This window comes from Bubalus kerabau, chromosome 17 (genome assembly GCF_029407905.1).
Source record: "Bubalus kerabau isolate K-KA32 ecotype Philippines breed swamp buffalo chromosome 17, PCC_UOA_SB_1v2, whole genome shotgun sequence".
In the NCBI taxonomy this organism is placed as follows: domain Eukaryota; kingdom Metazoa; phylum Chordata; class Mammalia; order Artiodactyla; family Bovidae; genus Bubalus; species Bubalus kerabau.
In genome coordinates, this window is record NC_073640.1 from 62,843,596 (window position 1) to 62,866,307 (window position 22,712).

General features: G+C 44.9%; 1 protein-coding gene and 1 long non-coding RNA gene across 9 annotated transcripts in view; both read right to left on the reverse strand.

Annotated features, from left to right (window-relative positions):
• LOC129632531 (zinc finger protein 665-like) overlaps positions 1–14,258 on the reverse strand; it is a 53,746-nt gene extending 39,488 nt beyond the window's left edge. For 2 of the 8 annotated variants that reach the window (XR_008704574.1, XM_055554234.1), the window contains exons 1-4: positions 14,150–14,258; positions 12,503–12,622; positions 8,147–8,342; positions 3,378–3,504 (exon numbers count right to left, since the gene is read on the reverse strand). Coding sequence is in view for 4 of the 8 variants with exons in the window: in XM_055554245.1 (XP_055410220.1) it covers positions 1,172–1,287; positions 3,378–3,504; positions 7,036–7,112; positions 8,147–8,198 (372 nt within the window). In the remaining 4 variants the exon portion in view is untranslated. The other 6 variants (XM_055554245.1, XM_055554246.1, XM_055554247.1 and 3 more) reach the window with 6 other exon arrangements.
• Positions 14,259–14,851: 593 nt separating this feature from the next.
• On the reverse strand, positions 14,852–17,328 carry LOC129632532 (uncharacterized). Its single transcript, XR_008704575.1, has 2 exons — positions 17,250–17,328; positions 14,852–15,553 (listed from the first exon to the last, which is right to left on the reverse strand). It is a non-coding gene; the product is annotated as an uncharacterized LOC129632532 (long non-coding RNA).
• Positions 17,329–22,712: the final 5,384 nt, after the last annotated feature.

Here is a 22,712-nt window from a genome sequence, read left to right on the forward strand (position 1 = left end):
AAACGAAGACCTTGTTTCCAGCTTCCACTTACTTCCACACATTGTTATGAGCATCCAAACTCAATTTCATTTCTCACACCTCTTTCACTGAAAACACACATCTTACTTTCCTTAAGCAACCATGAACTGTGCTTTATATTGCATTTTCTAGATTAGTGAACATAAATACTACTGATAACTTCTAAAAACATTTGCTTTCTTATAGACAGCATCTCAAGGTAGCACCAAACATATTCATCAATAGTCCTAAATCTCTCAATGTAATACAATAGAAGTATTACACAATGTGGATGACTCAAGATAAGTCTTAATTAGATGAGCAAACATTAATACTAGATATTTAATATTGAATATTTCCAAGTTCACATAAACCTGAAATTCATTTAGGTTAACTTCCCTTCTAATTGATTTGTATGCACTTACTGTTTTGTTTTTTTTTTTTAATTCATTTATTATTTTTGGCTTCACTGGGTCATCATCACTGCTCTGTCTTTCTCTCATTGTGTCAAGCGGGGACTACTCTTTAGTTGTGGTGAATGAGCTTCTCATTGTAGCTACTTCTCTTGTGGATCATGAGCTCTAGAGCACGTGGGCTTCAGTGGTGGTGGTGTATGGGGCTTAGCTGCTCTGCGGCACGTGGCGTCTCCCTGAACCAGGGATAGAACCTGTCCTTTGCACTGGCAGGTGGCTTCTTTACCATTGAGCCACCAGGGAAGCCCAAGTGCTTCCTTTCTTTTAAAGCCAATTGAGTAAGAGCTCATTTACAAATAAACCTCAGCAATATTATCCAAAATCAAAGACACACACTGAGACATGCATAAATCAGACAGATTTAAAATGTCTCTCTGACTCTACTGGAGTTGTTATCCTCCAGGGGATCTTCAGAAGCCAGCGATTGAAGCCACATCTCCTGCGTCTCCCATACTGGCAGGCAGCTTCTTTACCACTAGAGTAATCTGGGATTCCTGGTAAAGGTTAACTTCAAGCTTTTCTGTAGGCAGGGCTTTTAAGAAGCTAGCTGTTTCTATTCCATATGCAAAAAGAAATGGTTTTGTACTTTCAAAAAAATAAAGGAAAAATCATTTTAACCAGTTTTCTCCAGAGTTTAAAGAATATCACAGCAATCCCTGTGTCAAAAAAATCTTCCCTTTCAATAGTCACAGTCTTATATCTAAAATACAGAGCAAACAGTGCTCAAATTGACTGTGATTAACCAGGGCAGATGGATGATGAAAATCATAGATTGTCTATCTGGGGAAATGGAGGTCTTCACTTGATTAGAAGAATCTGAAAGGGAAATGAAATTTGCTAGAGTCAGGGCAGGAGTGGGGGAAGCTGGGCTCCCCCTCCCCACTGGAGACAGGAGAAGTTAGAAGGGGACTAGCTGATAGAGAGGGAGACAGAGGGGTGGGAGGGGTGAAAGGCCACAACAGGACATAATGGAGACAGAAAAGCAGTGGGGGACACTGTTAAGAGATGTGGGCCAGCACAGGAGAGCGCCCACTTAAAATGTGAGAATTTGATCAGCTAATATATAATTTGACATTGTAATATGGACAACCATCATCACTAATCGCATAATTCTGTTTCCAGTTGTAACTTCTATTCAAACAATTTTAAGATCGCTTTATGTATCTCCTGTACTTCCCTGGTGGCTCAGCTGGTAAAGAATCCTCCAGCAATGAATGGGAGACCTGGGTTCGATCCCTGGGTTGGGAAGATCCCCTGAAGAAGGGAAAGGCTACTCACTGCAGAATTCTGGCCTGGAGAATTCCATGGACTCTATAGTCCATGGGGTCGCAAAGACTCCGACATGACTGAGTGAGTTTCCCTTTCATTTTATGTACCTCACAGTAGGAGAGAGAAGGATCCAGCCTCTCATCCAGCATTACATTCTTATCCTTTTTCAAATGGTGAGAGTCACAAATATTCAGTAACTTCTAAGGGTACAGCCCTCTTTAATTTAAGGTTCCAATTCTCACACCATCCAGTGACGACGTCCCGTGTATCAGCTAACTAGTAGTAATGCAAATCTTCCTATTAGGGAATAAAAACTTCATCAACCTTAACCTCTTTTTTCTTACAGAGTGGTATTTTGTCTCACAAATACTGCTCACAGGGCCAATTAAAGTTTTGCCAAACGTTGTCACTTTCGTCTCAAGTTCAAAGATTTGTTAACAAAATAAGTCACTCGTTCTGTAGAAATAAATAATACAAATACTTATTATAGAATTGTCAAGCTGACTTTCAATATACTAACAATAAAAGAAAAGTAGAAACAGCAGAAGATACATCACCAAATTGGGTTCTGACCAACATCCAGACTCAAACAGCGCTGGGAAGTCCTGGGACACAGCCCATCTGGAGACCCAGGGGGGAAAAGGTCCCAGGCAGCATGTTACGGTCATGGGTGAGACTTCAAAGATTGCAGTTTTGGGTTCCCCCTTATAATCCCAGGATGCTAATTGATATCATCAGTAATCTGTGAGCAAATAACAGCTCTGGTTGCATGTTAATACTATTCTTTGTCTTACAAAACTTATAATGTTGCTAAGCCTGCAGCTGAGTAGGCCAGGGGCCCTCCAAGGGCTCAACAACCTCAAGAGTTGTCCCCTATCTTATCTCTGGTGCTGCAAGCCTTGCACTCACAGCAGGCAGTCAGGGCACTCACAGTCAGGGCAGTGTCCAGCCAGGTTAGAAGCAAGGTCAGAGGCCTGCTTTAGAGAGGACCTAGACCCTGTGCCTCCTGCATTGCCAGGTGTAGAATCCAACTTCTTTTGTCAGCCAAGAAGTGATGGGCAATATAGACGGACAGAAAATATTCACAACTTAATTTACTATCTGCGTCCTTCTGAATGCACAGGAAACAGTAAAATATACAGTATAATATGCAGATATCTGGGCTTCCCCAGGACTCAAAGGTAAAGTATCCACCTGCCATGCAGGAGATGTGGCTTCAACTCCTGCGGGGCAAGAGCCCCCTGGACGAGGGCATGGGAACCTACTCCAGTACTCTTGCTGGGAGAATCCCATGGATAGAGGAGCCTGGAGGGCTACGGTCTACTGGGTCGCAGAGTCAGGCACAACTGTACCAACTGAGCACACAGGCATCCATGTATCTAGTTCCTTTCCAAGAACTACTGAACCAAGAACACAGGGGTAGAAAACAGGGAATTGGATATTTTAAAGTTTGAAATCAGCTTTATAAATACTTAAGCTGTGTAGAAACTTGTGTATCATACAGTGGGCAGATCACCTGAAGAAAGGACAAAGAGATGAACTCAGTCAAGCAAAACAGAGGATCCCAAGAGACACAGAGGGAAAATGCAGAGATATCCCCAAACCAGAATCCAACTTCACAGGGAAGTCATCCTCACCCACAGACAGCAGGTTCCTGTAGGTCTCCACCATCACGTCCCAGTACAAGGCCCTCTGAGCAGGGTCAAGGCATTCCCACTCCTCTGGAGTGAACTTGATGTCCACATCCTCAATGGTCAACTGTGTCTGAAATGAAAGCACATTTCACTAACAGGCGCTCGGGAGGATTCTTATTTTCACATGAAATGAGAAGAGGTTAGAGGGGTAATGATCAATTCAGGTAATTTTCCTGTTGTTTCATAAGACTATGACATCTTCCAATCAACATGAACTTGTCACCTGTATGGACAATACATGCAGAATATACAAATAAATTCAATCAGTGAGTTCTTTATGCATAAGTGTTACACTATACACACCGAGGGACATTCACTATCTAGATGAGTTACAAGACTGGTGTCTTCAGAGACGACAAAGTCCACAGCGGCTTTAAAGAACACACATTGTTTTGATTATGACATCATCACACTGATGACAGGTGTCTCAACACTTCCTACACATGAAGCACTACTCTAAGACTTTACACAGATGAACTTATCGTCAACATCACAGCACATTAGAGGAAGATCTGTGTCCCTCTGACTGGAGAGAAAACTCTGTCATTCTAAGAATTCATGCACATCAAACAGTTAAGAAATGAGGCAACAGCACCTGAGGTCAGGTGGTTGGGACTGACAACTTAAGTACCAGAGCAGCAAAGTGCATGACAGAGTTTCCTGAGAATACCTGAAACAAATACAAGAAAGCTGAAGTGCAATGGAGGTGTAGAATCCCAGATCTTTTGTCAGCCACGGAAAGACAGACATGATAGATGGACAGAAAAATATTCACAAATTAATTTACTATCTACCTCCTTCTGAATGCACAGGGAACACTATAATATGCAGTATCATATGTAGGTATCTGGGTTGCCCTGAGGCTCAGTGGTAAAGAATCCACCTGCAATGCAGGGGACATGGTGTTGATATCTACGGTGGGAAGATCCCCCTGGAGGAGGGCATGGCAACCCACTCCCATATTCTTGCCTGGAGAATTCCAGGGACAGAGGAGCCTGAAGGGTTATGGCCCATTGGGTCACAAAGAGTCGGACACGACTATAGGACAAATGGTCACTGTACAGGGTCACCTGCTCTTCCCACCAACCACACAATGTCAATACTCTTACTACTGTTTCCATCATTCACGTGATGAGGTAGAAAAAACTTAAAGGAATGGAAAACACTTAAGATATAATTTCAACTGCTACAAAGCATAAAACATGTTTATGAGATGATGTTCTGTAATAAAGCCATGGAATTACAGATCCATGCACTCACACATGCAAATGAAAACACACAACTGGTTGAAACAAGGAAGACCTATTTTTTCTTTCAATCCAAATTTACTGAGTGTCAACGTGGGCCCCAAACTGGGAATACAGCAGTGAACATAATGGAGCTTGCAGTCTAGCAGCCAGCCACCCAATTATATCCATAGTTTTAAAGTTACTATTGCAACATGTGCTCTGAAACAGGCCTGGTGCTAAGAGAAGATTTATTGGAAAGTCTTGATGTACATCAAGAAATCACACAAGGTCTCCATGAGGAGGAAACACTTAGAATTGGCAAGGTGGGAAATGGAAGAGTGTTGCAAGCAGAACAGCCTGAGTGCCAGTTCTGAGGCACGAAGATATTTAGTGAACAGAAAGTCAGCCAGTCTATCTGGGACACAGGGAACAAAGAGGGGTGATGCCAGATAGAGGCTGCTTTCTACAAGGTCTTTGGATTTAGGACTTTATTCCAAAAGTAACTGGAAGTCACTGAAGAATCTGCAGGAGGTAAACCAGAGGTTTAGATTTGTTTTTCAGCGCTCACTCTGCTGTGTGTGGAGGTTGCTGCTCCTTAGTCACTTAGTCGTGTCAGATCTTTGCAACCTCATGGTAGCCAGCCATGCTCCTCTGTTAATGGGATTTTCAGGCAAGAATACTAGAGTGGGTGGCCATTTCCTACTCTAAGGTGATGCCTTTTGACACATTCTGGGATGATACTCTCATTTTCTTTTATTCATCTGTATTTCCGCATCTTTGGGACATTAAAAATGCATCAATTTGTACTTCAGTAATTTATCTTCATTCTATGTCTTTTTTAAGTTATTTACTTGGGTTTTGCTGAGTCTTTGTTGCTGTGAGCAGGCTTTCTGTATCTGCAGCTGCAGTGTATGGGCTTCTCATTACAGTGGCTTCTCTTGTTTTGGAGCACAGACTCTAGAGTGTGTGGGTTTCAGTAGTTATGGCTCCCGGGCTCCAGAGCTCACGCTCAGTAGTTGTGGCACCTGGGCGTCGTTGCTCTGAGGCATCTTCCTGGACTTGGGATGGGACCCGTGCACCATACATTGGCAGGTACATTCTTATCCACTGTATTACCAGGGAAGTCCTCAACATTATCTTCAGTTCAGTTCAGTTCAGTCACTCAGTATACTAGTTTAAAAAAATGAAAATACAAGCAGAAAGTAACATACAGAACATGCATTCTAATCTGTATATAATAGCTGTATTTAAAAATATGAGGGCTTTCCTGGAGGCTCAGTGGTAAAGAAACCACCGGGCAGTGCAAGAGACACAGGTTTGATCCCTGGTAGGTAAGATTTCACATGCAAAGGGGCATCTAAGCCTGTGAGCCTCAATTTCTGAGCCAGAGCTCTAGAGCCCAGCAGGTGAAACTACTGAAGCCAGCATGCTCTAGAGCCTGGGCTGCAAGAAAAGAGAAGCCACTGTAATGAGGAGCCCACACACCACAACTAGAGAGTGGCCATCACTCGCCAGAACTAGATAAAGCCAGTGAAGCAATGAAGAGCCAGTACAGCAGAAAAGTATATTTAAATATAGTAATATTATCTTATTCTTAATGTTAGGTATGTAGTTATTAACAAAATCCAAAGTTTATCTTTTCATTCCATGACCAAATATTGCATCAAGGTTAGCAAAGCTGGGGGAATTCCTTATCGGTCCAGGGTTTAAGATCTTGCACTTACACCACAGGGTTTGAGGTTCAAGTCCTCCTCAAGGAACTAAGACCCTGCAAGCTGCATCGTGTGGTCAAAAAGGAAGAATAAATAATTAGCAAACTATATTTCATAGTTTAAATTAGATGCTGTAATGAAACACTCTCTAGCCCTGAGGTCTCTTTCTGAACTTTTCATTTCACTCCCAAACATTTAAGATTTTCAAGAAGATCCTCACTTAGTTTTAAATGTACTATAAAAAGTAGGCCTGATTTTCCCTCATTGGACTCTTTTTCAGATTTTGGCATGTATTAAGCATTTTAATACCTCACATCTATATGCAGCTTCTTTAGCCTGGTTGACAGAGAGCAGACAACACATCCAGATGGGCCCTAAGCAATCCCTGCTGCCCAACAGCACTGAGACACCCCGTCTCCAACCAGTGGGTAAGAAGCCAAGCCGTTCGGTGCACAGAGGAGCCTCCTCACAAGGGCCAGGTCACCGGGTCATGGGGAGATGGGATCTAAGTGAGGACGACAGACCCTGATGGAAGGCCCCAGGTGAGTGTGAATGTACAGGAGTCAGACAAGGCACGGCAGAATCAGACAAGATTAGCGAGTCCAAAAATGGGTATTTCAGGCAGGACAGATTGAGAATCCACTGAGAATATGACCTAACCTGAGAAAGAGCCATTCCTGACACTTTTTCTTTCACTTTTCCTCCTCTTCTGGGCTTATTCCTCAGGTAACAGGAGTCTTCAAAGGAGTGTCAAGAAGGTGGAAAACATGGTATTTAATGCTTAGAGCGAACACATCCCCTTCTTGAGCCCCAACCACACATACAGGGAAGCCCTCACCGTGTGGAACGGACAGTCCTCTATGGCCACAGTCTCAGGAGGGACTCAGGACAGTCAACTCCCGCACAGAGTCCAACACGGGACTTTTCCACACTTTCCCTCGGATCACACTCCCCTCCTGGTGAGGCCTCATGTACACAGCAGGAGGGAGCACCTCCGTTCACCCAATGCCCTTCAGGGTTCACCCGATGCCCTTCAGGTCATGCAGCAGGCCCTGGTCCAGCCCCACTCAGAGCAGAGTGCCCTCCCCTCTCCCAGGGCTTGATCTGTCTCAGAAGTGGAGACTAAGAGCCCTGGTGCTCAATGCAGTGTCCAGATCAGAATCATCTGCGGCCTGTGCACATTCCTGGGGCGAGGCCCCATACGAGAACCTGAGGAGCGTGTCTGTTGGGGGAGGGGTACAATACATGCCCAGGCAAAATGCCTCATGATCTCATGTGAAGCCTGGTTTGAACACCACTCAAGGGGTCAAGTCCAGCCTACCTCCCACTTTCTTCTTTTCCAGCCTGACTGACATAGAACGGACTAACAAGAAGGGATGTGTATACATACCATGCACGATGTGACCATGTGACACACGTCTACACTGTGAAATATTTATCACAATCTATGAACCAACACGTCCATCACCTCCAAATCCCCATGTTCCGTGTGTGGTGACAACACTCATGACTACTCTCCTGACACATTCCCAGCAGGCAGTAACAGAACAGGATTAACCACGGTCAGCGTGCTGCACGCACCTCCCCAGGACACACTCATTTCACAACTCAAAGTCTCTACCTTTTGACCAACATCTCCCCATCTTCCCCACCTCCCAGCCCCAGATAACCACCATCCCCCTGTCTGCTACTAGTGGTTTCAGATTTTTACATTCCACATATAAGCGAGCACATACAATCAGTCTTTTCCTACCTGCCTTAATTCACTTACCATAATATTCTCTACATTCATCCAAGTGGTCCCAAGTGACAAAAATCGCCATTTTTATGGGTGCATGTCATTATATACATGTTTGTGTTTCTCTGAGTGTATGCTACCAACCAGGACTTCTCTGGTAGATCAAACGGTAAAGAATCCACTGTCAATGTTGGAGAGCCGGGTTTGATCCCTCGGTTGGGAAGACGCCCTGGAGAAGAGAATGGCAGCTCACTCCAGTATTCCTGCCTGGGGAATTCCATGGAGAGGAGCCTCACAGGCTACAGGCCATGGGGTTGCAAAAGTCAGACACGAGTGACACCAGCCAGTCCCCAAACTGTTATCTCCAAACTCTAATAATAAAAGACAAAGTTTTTTGAGATATCACATTGAGATATGTACATCAGATACGTAGGCTGATGCACATATCTCAATGTGACTTCAACATCTTCCACAGAAACACTCCAAGTTTTGTGGTTTTTTTTAACTTCCAAATTGCATCTGAAACTTTCTTCATGAGCAACTCAAAATAACAGAAATACCAAAGGTAACCCACAAAGTGTCTCTGGGGTTTTACTGACAGTTATTCTATGGGTTGCATACTTAATTCTCGCCTTCCCTAAAGACCACAAAAAATCCACTGTGTGGAGGGGGTGCTGTGGGGCACCTCTGGGATCACATCCCCCTTCTCTGGGACCACTGTGCCCATCCTCCTGCACCCAGACCTCCCTGTGGGCTCAGCTCAAGCCTTGCTTCTAACACACTGCAGGATAACATTCTTCTTCCCAATCCCACATGCCGGGGTCCAGCCCCGGCTGATTCAGGGTATTCAAAGCAGGGACGGTGTCGGCGAGGATCAGGATACAATAGCTTCAATTAGATATTAATTAAAGATATAAAGAGTAATAGAATAAGGATAGCTCAGTAGGAAAATTCAGTGGAGAAAAGAGGCTGAGTATCTTGGTTTACGCGGGAGACCAATAAAACTTCAAGACAAGAAGTTTGCACCACTTACGGAGGCCGCAGGTGTCCTTCCGTTCTCCCAAAGGAGAGGAGACACTGAGGCCTCCCCGGTCGGATCTTAGAAGCCCAGGCATAATTAGTAAGCATGGCGGGTTCCGCGCTCCAGATGGAGACTCAACCAGAGTGAGAGAGAGAGAGACATGGGGAGACCAGTCTTTCGAGAAACTGATCCCAATTCTTTATTTTCCATGGTCTACTTTTATACACTGAGATGTTATGCAAAAGTCACGCGGGGTCAACAGTCCTGACTTTTATCAAAGTCAGGTGCTTCATACAAATGTATACAGAGGTCTTAGGGGTGTTACATCATCTTCTGGCCAGGGGGCCTGCTGACAATTTATGACCCTCTCCTTGTGACAGCGGTCAGTCAACCAGGACACTTATTTCTCCAGGGGTGATTATTCTTAAAACAGACGCCACCCAAATAAAGTTACACTCCTATAGGGTGAGGTTGTGGTGGGTTTTAGTTAAGGAAAGAATTTACTTAGCCTAAGGTCTAATGTGATTAATATCAAATTTTAATACTTATTTCTTCTATATATTCATTAATGCGTGTAAGGGCAGGAGATATGGAGACTTAGCAACAAACATTGGCACAACAAATGAAAAACCCTTCACCAATACAATTTCTAATCAGCCCACTATACTTATGCTAATAGTTTTCTAACTTTTCTAAGGAACCTGTTTTTAGAAGGTTTAAAGCATCTCGTGCCTCTCACGGTTGGGAGGCTGTGAGCAATCACATGTGGCCGGACAAGCCTGTCAGGCAGGATAGAGAACCTTCAGAGGAGTTTGTAGGTTAAAACACCCTTGTCACACCCAGGAGTTTTTATTAACTGGAGCTCTAGGTTAACTCCTTCTCCGAAAGAGGTGGTGGGGGACAGCCCCCCGTAAAGTCAGAGGTGTAGGTGGGAGCACAAAGTAGTAAAGCAGGCAGGCTCTGGTTATGAGGGTAGATGCTTGAGGATTTCCAGGGGGACTCCTGAGGATCGATCCCACCTTTGTGTATGTCGAGCCTCCTTCCTCATGACCTTTGCCATGAGCCAAGTGCCTCACTCTGGCCCCCAACACCCACAGCCTTCCTTCCTCCACAGGTGTGATCACAAGATTCCCAATTAAACCCAATCATGCAAACCTCAGTCACAGCATCTGTGTCCCAGGAAAACTGAGCTAAGACACTGGCACACCCACCATTCCACGCAGCCCACAATTAGCCATGAGCCCAAGTCCAGGACCTCCAGCCAGAACTGGGACCGCCTTTGTCAACAGGTCCACACGCCCCGTGATCCCACAACTATGCTCTCTCTCTCACACACACACACACACACCATTCATTGGGTTCATTAAAAGGCACACTCCTGCTCCCACAACCCTCCTGGAAACCCCAACACGCTCCCCCTCACTTTCTCCTATTTTTCTACGCCTTCTCCGTGCACAGCTGAACAAGAGCAGAGACCTCTAGGCGTGGGCGTTGCAAAAGAAATGTGCCCTAGCTGCAAATCCAAGGACACTGGACACTCAGTATGGAGACCAAGAAGCTGGTCCTCTTGGGAAAACCACTCAGTAACAAGGACGTTATGTGTTGAGGGATGGTTGGACTGCGTTCAGTAAATAAGTCACAAAGAGAGAGAGACCCCAATCTCACTGGCTCCTGTTCTCCCTGCTCATAGCTAACTGGAAGATAAGTCAGCTCATTAACGGGGGAAGGGTGGTTTGGGGATAGGGAGGTGTCCTCTCCTACATACTCCCTTAAGATACTGACCAGTCTAATCACAAGAAACTAAGCATCTGCTGCTGAGCAGATGAACTGAAGGCAAAGCTGCTGTCCAAGATGGCAACTGGTCCCTGCATGGACAGAGCTTAGAAGGCCTGGGGGCTGCAGTGAGCAGTGACACTGCAGACTAAAACATGGGGACACCTCAAGACACTGGATCTGCCAGGCCTTTTAGGACTCCAACATCCTTTTGCTTTTGAGTAATTAAGTCTCCACATAGGGAAAGGATCAATCAGAGTTGACATGTCCAGAACAAATATGGGAGCCATCATCACCAAGCCTATAACCTCTATCATCCCTGAGGATTCTTCAGCCCAGCCCACAGTCCCAGTCCTCACCCCCAGAGTGAGATGCTGCAAGCATCCTGGGAGGAAGAGGAATACGGTGAACACTTCAACGAAGGGAAAAGAGGAAAGACTCCAAATAATTAAAGGAGAAGGGCATATCTGACGAGGGTAATTAATACAGAAGCAGTAAACCTGGTTAACATGACAGAGAATATCAGAAGGAGATGGGGAGACCTCTCTGGCCCAGACCTGAAGGAACAGAAAAAGCTAGGGCAACAGTGATATAATGACCAAAGGTAGGAGTAGAAACTAAGATCCGAGACAAGAAGGTTTTGGTGTTTATGAACAAGGACTAAGTGAATGTGACCAGGACAGACTGACCATGAGAACGGGGTCAGCTCCCAGGATGAGGCTGGAGACCCTGGCAAGAAGTGGGAGGCCTCCCTACAGACTGAGCTTTATTCACAGAAGATGGCTCATGATTTCCTCTCAGGGTCTGAGCTTATGTTCCCGCCTCCATCCTACTGTTGTCCTTTTTCATTTTGGAAGACTGGGACCTATTTCAAATTCTAATAACACGTAGGCTCTCCCTACAAGCAGAACTGCCACACACACAGTCACACACACAATTTGGCCAATCATTTCAGGGGTCAGTGTTGCTCAGCTTCTGGACCTGAGAAAGCATCATCAGACCAAATCATAGCTCACTAGTTACTAGATCACATAAAAGAGAGGAAAATGGAGTATCAGACTAACTGCTTAAATTAGGTTGTGACTCTTAATATAAAAGATCACTGACACCCTTACCAAACATTCATCAAAGTGGTCTATAACTATTTATTAGATACCAAAAAATGTTTTCAAGATATAACATAAACAAGAAACAGCATATGGGCCTCTAATAAATGTGAAACAAACCTAAAGTGAATCAGCTTATTAAAATTTTTTTCATTGAAGAATTCTGGTATAAAAGTAAAAAAAAAAAAAATTCAGAATATAGAGTATTTAGAAAAGAATGACATGAATTAATTACAGGAGTTCACCAAATCTTATTTCACAAGTGAATAATTGTTTACAAGAAGGTAGGTATTCAATGAACTAATCTTTATCCCAAGATACAGAATAATGAAATATAAAGAAAGGAGAAAGCAAAAAGTAAAACCATCACAAACAATATTTTTAATGTGCCTGGAAAAGGCATCATGTAGTAAGAGAGTCAGTTCTTGCCCCACTTCTCCTCTCCATAACCTCTACTCTGCACCAGGAAAAGGGAAGGGGGTGACTCACCTCTGAGAGAATCAAGTCACTGCCGCAGCCCCCACCTCTATAGCCTCTGCACATGGATGTTATCTTTTAATACAGAAGCACAAGCCTTACAGATAGAAGTTTTGCAATTCTCATTTTCATCTGTATAATTTAAAAGAGAAAGTTTTAAACTTAGTAGATTCTAAAGCCAAAAATCAATGTATCACGACTTAAAAATCCTGATCAAATCGATTCAGCACTCATCTAGATCTAGTCCCCTCCCCCACCTGCACACCAGTTGTTTCCACTTCATTTAGTTTATGTTTCCCTACTTTTTTCCCCGTCTCCCTTTCTCTTCCCCTCTGCGCTCCTGCTGTGCCTGTCCTCCTCTCTACTTCTTCCCTGACTCCCATCCGGCCTCTCTGCCATCTGTTCCCTGTAAAATGCTTCTAATCCAACTTCCTTGATGATCCTAAACCTCCATGAATTTCTGCCTCCCTTCCTCCCCTCTCTGGCACCCCCAAGTGGCTATGCTTCCTCTCAGCTTCCTTTCTCAGCTCCTCCAATCACTAGGAGTCCCTTTTCTCTCCCAGCAGGATATTGCTCTGTAGGTCAAGATCCCAACTCTAGTATCCCCTTTGCGGGCTCTCTGTGTGAACTGCCTCTCCACTGTTGCCCTCTTTGGGACCCGTGATTTACAGCCCCTCTCCCTTGAAGGCTATAGAAGGGGGCCGAAGAGGATGAGATAGTTAGATAACATCCCTGGACTCAACAGACATGAATCTGAGCAAACTCTGGGAAATAGGGGGGTCGTAAAGCCTTGGAATGAACACCACTACCTCCCTATCCTGCTCACCTTTAATTCTCAGGAAATTCTGCTTTTCTCTAAACTTTTTCCCTAACCGCTACCTTCAAGGCCGATTTTTTTTTCAGGCTATTGTCCCTTCACAAGTTCCTCACAATCTTGTTCATTGCCATCGCTTCTCCCTCATGCTTATCTCAATTAAATATTTCTCTAGGAGTCGCTGTCTCTGCTGTTTCTGACCGCCCCCCCCCCCCCCCCCCCCCGCCTCCTATTTGCAGTGATGGCGACTGAATAAGAAGCCCAGTTCCCGCAAGAGCCAAAGTGCAATGGGTGGAATCTGTAATGGAAGAACCTCGGGTGTCATGTGGCTAGCGCAGGTCACCTCCAAGACACGGGTCAGGGCAACGTCACTATGAAGGCAAGGCCTGTAGGGCGGAAGGACCCGCCTGAGGAGGCTTGAGGTGAGGACTGGGAGGGAAGGGGTCTCAGCAGTGGGGCGGGCTCTCCAGAATCCCAGGACCGGGGAGCGAGGTGGTCAGCGCGGCTAGGGGCCGAGAGGACGAGGATGGGGGCCGCGGAGTTAATAAACCCACCTCGCCGAAGAGAATTGTATATGGTGTAGGAAGGGCAGAGGGGTCAGTGAGGTCAGTAAATGGTTTGAAGCAGGAAAGAGCAGCGTCGCTGTGGACTAAAAGCTGGAAGCGGCTTCAGAGCGACTTTAAAGCAAAATGGAGGCGCCCCTTTGCCGCTCACCAAGACGTCTGAACTTGCTGGGGTTGAGGGGACGAGCGCAGGGATTTAGAGTCACTAGCGAACCTGAGGCTCGTGGTACCGAGGAAATGAGGCAGCAGGCCGCAGGTTTGATTAGAAAGAGAAAAACTCACGCTGAGCTGAGACCTCCACTCGCCCGGCTCCGCTTCCTGGTTTGTGGGACGCTGCGCGCACGCGCAGTGAAAGGGCGGAGCGGCCTTGGGGCGGGGACTCAGCGGAGCCTAGCCGCCGGGGGGCGGAGTGTTGAGCGAAGCCGAACACGCGTGGGGACAGCGGAAGTGTTAGGAGGACTTCGGGGCGTAGGGGGCCGGGACTCCGGGCGCAGTGGGCGGGGTGGGCGGCGGGGAGAAACAATTCATTACTGTAATCACCTCTGTGTGAATCACAATAAACTGGAAAATTCTGAAAGAGATGGAAATACCAGACCACCAGACCTGCCTCTTGAGAAATCTGTATGCAGGTCAGGAAGCAACAGTTAGAACTGGACATGGAACAACAGACTGGTTCCAAATAGGAAAAGGAGCACGTCAAGGCTGTATATTATCACCCTGCTTATTTAACTTATATGCAGAGTACATCATGAGAAATGCTGGACTGGAAGAAACAAGCTGGAATCAAGACTGCGGGGAGAAATACCAATAACCTCAGATATGCAGATAACACTACCTTATGGCAAAAACTGAAGAGGAACTAAAAAGCCTCTTGATGAAAGTGAAAGTGGAGAGTGAAAAAGTTGACTTAAAGCTCAACATTCAGAAAACGAAGATCATGGCATCTGGTCCCATCACTTCGTGGGAAATAGTTGAGGAAACAGAAACAGTGTCAGACTTTATTTTTTGGGGCTCCAAAATCACTGCAGATGGTGACTGCAGCCATGAAATTAAAAGACACTTACTCCTTGGAAGGAAAGTTATGACCAACCTAGGTAGCATATTCAAAAGCAGGGACACTACTTTGCCAACAAAGGTCCGTCTAGTCAAGGCTATGGTTTTTCCTGTGGTCATGTATGGATGTGAGAGTTGGACTGTGAAGAAGGCTGAGCGCCGAAGAATTGATGCTTTTGAACTGTGGTGTTGGAGAAGCCTCTTGAGAGTCCCTTGGACTGCAAGGAGATCCAACCAGTCCATTCTGAAGATCAGCCCTGGGATTTCTTTGGAAGGAATGATGCTAAAGCTGAAACTCCAGTACTTTGGCCACCTCATGCGACGAGTTGACTCATTGGAAAAGACTCTGATGCTGGGAGGGATTGGGGGGCAGGAGGAGAAGGGGACGACAGAGGATGAGATGGCTGGATGGCATGACTGACTCGATGGACGTGAGTCTGAGTGAACTCCGGGAGTTGGTGATGGACAGGGAGGCCTGGCGTGCTGCGATTCATGGGGTTGCAAAGAGTCCGACACGACTGAGCGACTTCCCTTTCACTTTTCACTTTCACGCATTGGAGAAGGAAATGGCAACCCACTCCAGTGTTCTTGCCTGGAGAATCCCAGGGACGGGGGAGCTTGGTGGGCTTCTGTCTATGGGGTCGCACAGAGTCGGACACGATGGTAGTGACTTAGTAGCAGCAGCTCCTTGCAAGCAAAGTTATGATAAAACCAGACATTGTATTAAAAAGAAAAGACATATATAATTCCAGAATCCCTAAAGAGCGAGACGCAATTTTGAAAGCTATAATAGTCACTGCATTTCTAATTATAAAGTGTTTGGTGAACCACGAGTTTGAAGCAGTACCTGAAGGCCTTGCCACATTCTGCACACTAGCAAGGTTCTCACTAGAATCTGATGGTTGGTAAGGTGTGACCCTGAGGTAAAGGTTCTACACACTCATGTCACTTGTAAGCTTTCTCTCCAAGATGAGTTCTTTAATGAATCCTGACTTCAGACTGTTGTCTAAAACCCCTGATGCACTCATTTCATTGATATAGCTTCTACCTAGAGAATATTCTCAAGAAGCCAAATGTGTAAACACCTGAAAAGCCTGGCCACATTGATTGCATTTGGATGGTCTCTCCAGTATGGAATCACCTGATATCTTTTCAGGCCTGAATGCCAACTGAAGGATTTGCCACCCTCGTACACTTGTAAGGTCTCTCTATATTATGAATAATCTGATGATGGGAATGATCAGCCTGTTACTGAAGCTGTGACCACATACATTAAATTTATGATTCCCTCCACTCTAGACTGGAGGGATTGACTGCGCTCTAAATGTATGGCTTCTCACCAGTATGAATTTTGTAAAAACCAAATGGCTTCCGAAACACATAACACATGCACTACATGGGTAAGATTTCAATTCTAATTAATTATCTGATGGTTAGTTACATCTGAACACAGAATCAAAGCTTTGCCACACCTAGCACATTTCATGTGGTTTTCCTCCAGTTTGACTTTTCTGAGAGTCAAAAAGTGGATATACTTTACTGCATTTACTATACTTGTAAGTTTTCATTGCCATATGGATTCTCAGATGATCGGCAAAGTCATTCCTTGTGACCAAAGGGTTTGTCACATAAATTACATTTATGTGGTTTCTCCCCTCTAGGAACCGCCTAACGGTCAGTTAAGGCTGCACAAGCATTAGAAGCTCTGCCAAATTTGAATGCTTTCTATACAGTATGAATTCTCTGATGAATTATAAGGCCTGAATTCAGATTAAAGGCTTTGCCATACTCATTACATTTGCACTAAATGTGTCTCACAATTGTTTCATTCTTAACATTTTTCTCCACTATCAATTATCCGTGATTTCTAACATGGTCATTTTAAATATAGCACTGGCCACATACATCACATCTCTATGCTTTCTCTCCTACATGAACTGCATGGCAGTGAGTTAAAGCTGACTGTTCACTAATATGTTTGGCACAATTGTTACCTTTCTAAGGTTTCTCCCCAGTATGAATTCTACAATGAACTTCAAGGTTTGCATTTAGATTAAAGGACTTGCTGCTGAGATCTCATTTATATGCTTTCTCTCCAGTATGACTTCCTCAATAAACTACAAGTTTTCCAATATGACTAAAACCCTTGCAACAGATATCACATTTACATGGTTTCTCTCCGGTAAGAATTCTCTGATGAACTGCAAAGTAAGAGCGGGAACTGAAGACTCCTCCACCAAATTACATTTCTATGCTTTCTCTCCTATAGGAACTGCCTGATGCGGAGTTAAGGATGACTGTGCAATAAAACGTTTGTCACAATTGTTACATTTGTCAGGTTTCTCTCCAGTATGAATTCTTCCATGAACCGCACAGCTTGAAGTTTGCCTGAAGTCCTTTCCACACACACATTTACAAAGTTTCTCCCCAGCATGATATCTCTGATGAACTGCAAGCTCTGCAGTTTGATTAAAGCCCTTGCCACACAGAACATTGCTATGAGCGGATTTTCTCCAGTTGAGGCTGCAGTGCACAGGCTTCTCACTGCAGTGCCTTCTCTTGTTTAGAAGCACAGGCTCAGTAGTTGAGCCGCATGGGCTTAGTTGCTTTGAGGGATCTTCTTGGACCTGGGGTGGAACTGTGCACCCTACATTGGCAGGCACATTCTTCTCCACTGTACTAGGAGGAGTCCTCAACATTATTTTATACTAGTTCAAAAAAAAAAAAAAAAGTACTGTAAGCATAAAGTAACATACAAAAGACTTTAACTACAATCTCTATAAAATCTATATTTAAAAATAATATGAGGGCTTCCCTGGTAGCAAAGTGGTAAAGGACCCATTGGTCAGTGTAAGAGACATGGCGTTGATTCCTGCTCTGGAACAATTCCATATGCCAAGGGGTAACTAAGCCCATGAGCTTCAATTTCTGAGCCAGGCTCCAGAACCCAGAAGGTGAAACCACTGAAGCCAGCCTCCTCTAGAGCCTATGCTGCAAGAAAAGAGAAGCCCCAACAATGCCCACACACTGCAACTAGAGAGTGGCCATCACACAGAATTGGATAAAAGCCACTGCAAAAATGAAGAGCCAGTACAACAAATAAATATATTTAAAAAACAGTAATACGATTTAATCCTTAATGTTAGGTATCCAGTTATTAACAAAAGCCAAAGCTTATCTTTTTATTCCATGAACAAAATATTACACTGAGATTAGGAAAGTTGGGGACTTTCCTGGGGGTCAAGTGGTTAAGTACTCATATTTTATTGCAGGGTTTCAGGTTCAATTCCTACTCAGGGAACTAAGACTCCACTAGCTGCATCATGTGGCCAGAAAATAAATTTTTTTAAAAATGTTGATTTCATAGTTTCAATTATATATTATAATGAAACATACCCTAGCCCCGAAGTCTCTTTCTAAGCTTTCCATTCCATCCCCAAATCCTTAAGATTTTCAAGGAGGCTCAATTACTTTTAAATGTACTACACAAAGTCAGGACTGATTTCCCCTTAGTGGCCTCTATCCATATTTTACAACGTACAGTGCATGTTAATACCTGACGTCCACCTGCAGTTTCCTTACCCTGGTTGACAGAGAGCAGACAGCACATCCAGATGGGCCCTAAGCAATCCCTGCTGCCCAACAGCACTGAGACCCTGTCTCCAACCCGTGGGTGAGAAGCCCTGCCCAGGATGGTTCCCAGGGGAACCTCCTCACAAGGTCCAGGTCACTGGGTATGGGGAGACAGGATCTAAGTGAGGACGACAGACCCTGACAGAAGGTGTCTGGTTGAGTGTGCATGTAAAGGTGTGAGACAGGATACTCCAGAGTCAGACAAGATTAGCGAGCCCAAAGATGGGTATTTCAGGAAGGACAGACTGAGAATCCACTGAGAATACGATCTTACTTGAGAAAGAGCCATTCCTAACTGTTTTTTCCTCTTCTTTCTCTTCTGGGCATCCTCAGGCAACAGGAGGCTTCAGAGGGGTATCAAGAAAGTGGAAAACATGCAGTTTAATGCTTAGAGTTAACACAGCCCCTTCCTGTGTCCCAACCACACACACAGGGAGGACCTCACCATGTGGAACAGACAGTTCTCTGTCACACGCTGCTTCAGGAAGGATGCAGGACAGTCAACTCCAGCACAGAGTCCAACACAGGCACTTTTCCACACGTTCCCTGGCATCACACTCTCCTCCTGGTGAAGCCTCATGTACACAGCAGCAGGGGGCACCTCAGCTGACCTGAAACCCTTTTCACTGCCTCTTCTCCAGGCACAGCTGAACAAGAGGGCTAAAGAGCAGAGACTACTGGGCATGGGCATCACAACAGAAACGCGCCCAAGCTGTAAATCCAAGAACACTGAGCATTCAGAACGGAGACCAAGAACCTGATCCTCTTGGGAAAACCTATCAGCAATGGCAGACTTTATGCAGTTGAGGGATGGTTGGTAAAGAAGTCACAAAAGAGAGGTCCCATCTCACTGGTTCCTCTTCTCTGTGCTCACAGCTCACTGCCAGATACCTCAGGTCATTAAGGGGGTGTGTGCTTGTCCGATGGGGAGATGTCTCCTTCATATGCATTTAACTTCCATACCTTCTGGCCACTCTAACCACAGTAAACTCAGCATCCCCTGCTCTGAGTAGATGAACTGCTAGAAGGCAAAGCTGCCGTCCAAGATGGCAAACAGTCCCTGGATGGACAGAGGTTAGAAGACCTGGGGGCTGCAGTGAGCAGACACAGCAGACTAAAACAAGGTGGCACTTCAAGACAATAGATCTATCGGGCTTTTCAGGATTCCTCACATCTTTTTGTTATTGAGTAATTAAGTGAACATGGGGTAAGGATCAATTAGACTTGAAATGTCTAGAACAGATATAGCAACCATCATCACCTACCCTTTGCCCTCTGTCTCCTCTGAGAATTCTTCAGCTGAACCCACATTCCCAGTCCTCACCCCCAGAGTGAGATGCTGCAAGCATCCTGGGAGGAAAAGGAATATGGGGCATCCTTCAGTGAAGGGAAAAGAGGAAAGATTACAAATAATTAAGGAAGAAGGGCATCTCTGATGAATGTGATTAATATAGAAGCAGTAAATCTGGTTAATGTGACAGCAAATATCAGAGGGACATGGGGAGACCTCTCTGACCTAGACCTGAAGGAACAGAAAGAGCAAGAGCCATGGTGATGTAATGATCAAAGGTAGAAGAAAAACTAAGATCCGAGACAGAGAAGGTTTTGGTGTCTATGAACAAGGACTAAGTGAATGTGACCAGGACAGACAGACCATGAGAATAGGGTCAGCTTCCAGGATGAGGCTGGAGACACTGGCAGAGACCTGAGGATGACAAAGGGCTGTAGAGCCACCTGAGGAGTCAGGATGCTGCCCTGAAGACACGGGGAAGCCAGTGGAGGTGGCAGGCATCGCTTCATATTGACCTTTATTCACAGAAGATGGCTCATGATTGTCTCTGACTCTAAGCCTATGTTCCCGCATCCATCCTACTTTTGTCCTTGTTGCATTGTGGAAAACTGATGCACTTCAAATTCTAAGGACAAGTGGCAACTCCCTCCAAGAACTGCCACACACAGTCACACACCCAATTTGGCCATCATTTCAGGGGTCACTGCTGCTCACCTTCTGGACTTGAGGAAACATCATCAGATCAACTCATAGCTCACTAGTCAGCAGACCACATAAAAGAGAAGAAAATGGACCATAATACTGCCTGCTTAAATTAGGTCTTGATTCAATAAAAATTATCACTGACATCCTTACTAAGTGCTCATCAAAATAGTCTATAAATATTTATTAGTTACCAAAAAACATTTCCAAGATATAACGTAAAGAGAAGACAGCAAAAGGGCCTCAAATAAATATCAAACAAACCTAAAGTTAATCAGCTTATTAAAAATTTTTCACTGAATAATTCTGGTGCAAAGTGAAAGAAAAAACTGTTAATATAGCATATTTAGAAAAGAATGCCTCAACCTAATTATAGGAGACCACGAAATCTTGTCAGAAGCAAATAGTTGTTGAAAAGAAAGTAGGTACCAAGTGAACTAATCTTTAACCCAAGCTACAAAAAGAATTAAATGTAAAAAAAGGAGAAAGCAAAAAGGAAAACCATCACTAAGAACATGTTTAAAGTTCCTTGAAAAGGTACCATGTAGTAACAGAGTCTGCCAATTCTTGGACCACTTCTCTCCCACAACCTCTACTCCACACCAGGAAAAGGGAAGCGGGTGACCCACCTCTGAGAGTCAAGTCACTGTCTTAGCTCCCACTTCAACAGGCGCTGCACATGGATGCTATCCTTCGATACAAATAATTACAACACCCAGAAGCCTTACAGACAGTTTAGAAATTCTCATCCTCCTCTGTTTAATTTAAAGGAAGAAGATTTAAATTTATTAGACTGTAAAGCTAAAAATCAATGTATCACGTCCTAATTCTTTATCCAATTGATTCAGCACTCTTCTGGATCTAGTCCCCTCCCCCACCTGCACACTAGTTGTTTCCACTTCATTTGGTTTATCTGTTTCCCTATTTCTTTCTCTGTCTCCTTTCCTCTTTCCCTCTGCTCTCCGGCTGTGCCTGTCCTCCTCTCTACTTCTTCCCTGACTCCCATCCTGCCTCTCTCTGCCATTTGTTCCCCATAAAGATGCTTACTCTCCAACCTCCCTGATAATCCAAAATCTCCCTGTATTTCTGCCTTTCTTCCTCGATCTCTGCCCTCCCTTCCTCTGAACTCTCTGGTACCTCCAAGTGCAATGCTTCATTTCAGCTCAATTTCTTTCTCAGCTCCTCAAATCATTCAGTTCAGTTCAATTGCTCAGTTGCGTTGGACTTTTTGTGACCCCATGGACTGCAGCATGCCAGGCTTCCCTGTCCATCAACTCCCTGGGCTTCTCTGGTGGCTCAGAGGGTAAATCCCCTGCCTGCAATGCAAGAGACCTGGGGTTCAATTCCTGGGTCAGGAAGATCCCCTGGAGAAGGAAATGGCAACCCACTCCAGTACCCTTGCCTGGAAAATCCCATGGACAGAGAAGCCTGGTAGGCTACAGTCCATGGGGTCGCAAAGAGTCGGATACGACTGAGCGACTTCACTTCACCAACTCCCAGAGTTTGCTGAACATGCACCCACTTGGTGATGCCATTCCACCATCGCATCCTCTGTAATCCCCTTCTCCTTCTGCCTTCAGTCTTTCCCAGCATCAGGGTCTTTTCTAAAGAGTCAGCTCTTCGCAACAACTGGCTAAAGTATTGGAGCTTCAGCTTCAGAATCAATTAATTCTTCAAATGAATATTCAGGACTGATTGCCCTTAGGATTGAGTGGTTTTATCTCCATGCAGTCCAAGGGACTCTCAAGAGTCTTCTCCAACACCACAGTTCAAAAGCACCAATTCTTTTGTGCTCAGCTTTCCTTATGATCCAACTCTCACATCCATACATAACTACTGGAAAAACTATAGCTTTGACTATATAAAACTTCATCTGCAAATAAATTAATGTCTCCATGTTTTAATATGCTGTCTAGGTTGCTCATAAGGCAATGACACCCCACGCCAGAACTCTTGCCTGGAAAACCCCATGGATGGAGGAGCCTAGTAGGCTGCAGTCCATGGGGTCGCTAAGAGTCAGACACAACTGAGCGACTTCCCTTTCACTTTTCACTTCCATGCACTGGAGAAGGAAATGAAAACCCACTCCAGTGTTCTTGCCTGGAGAATCCCAGGGTCGGCGGAGCCTGGTGGGCTGCCGTCTATGGGGTCACACAGAGTCGGACA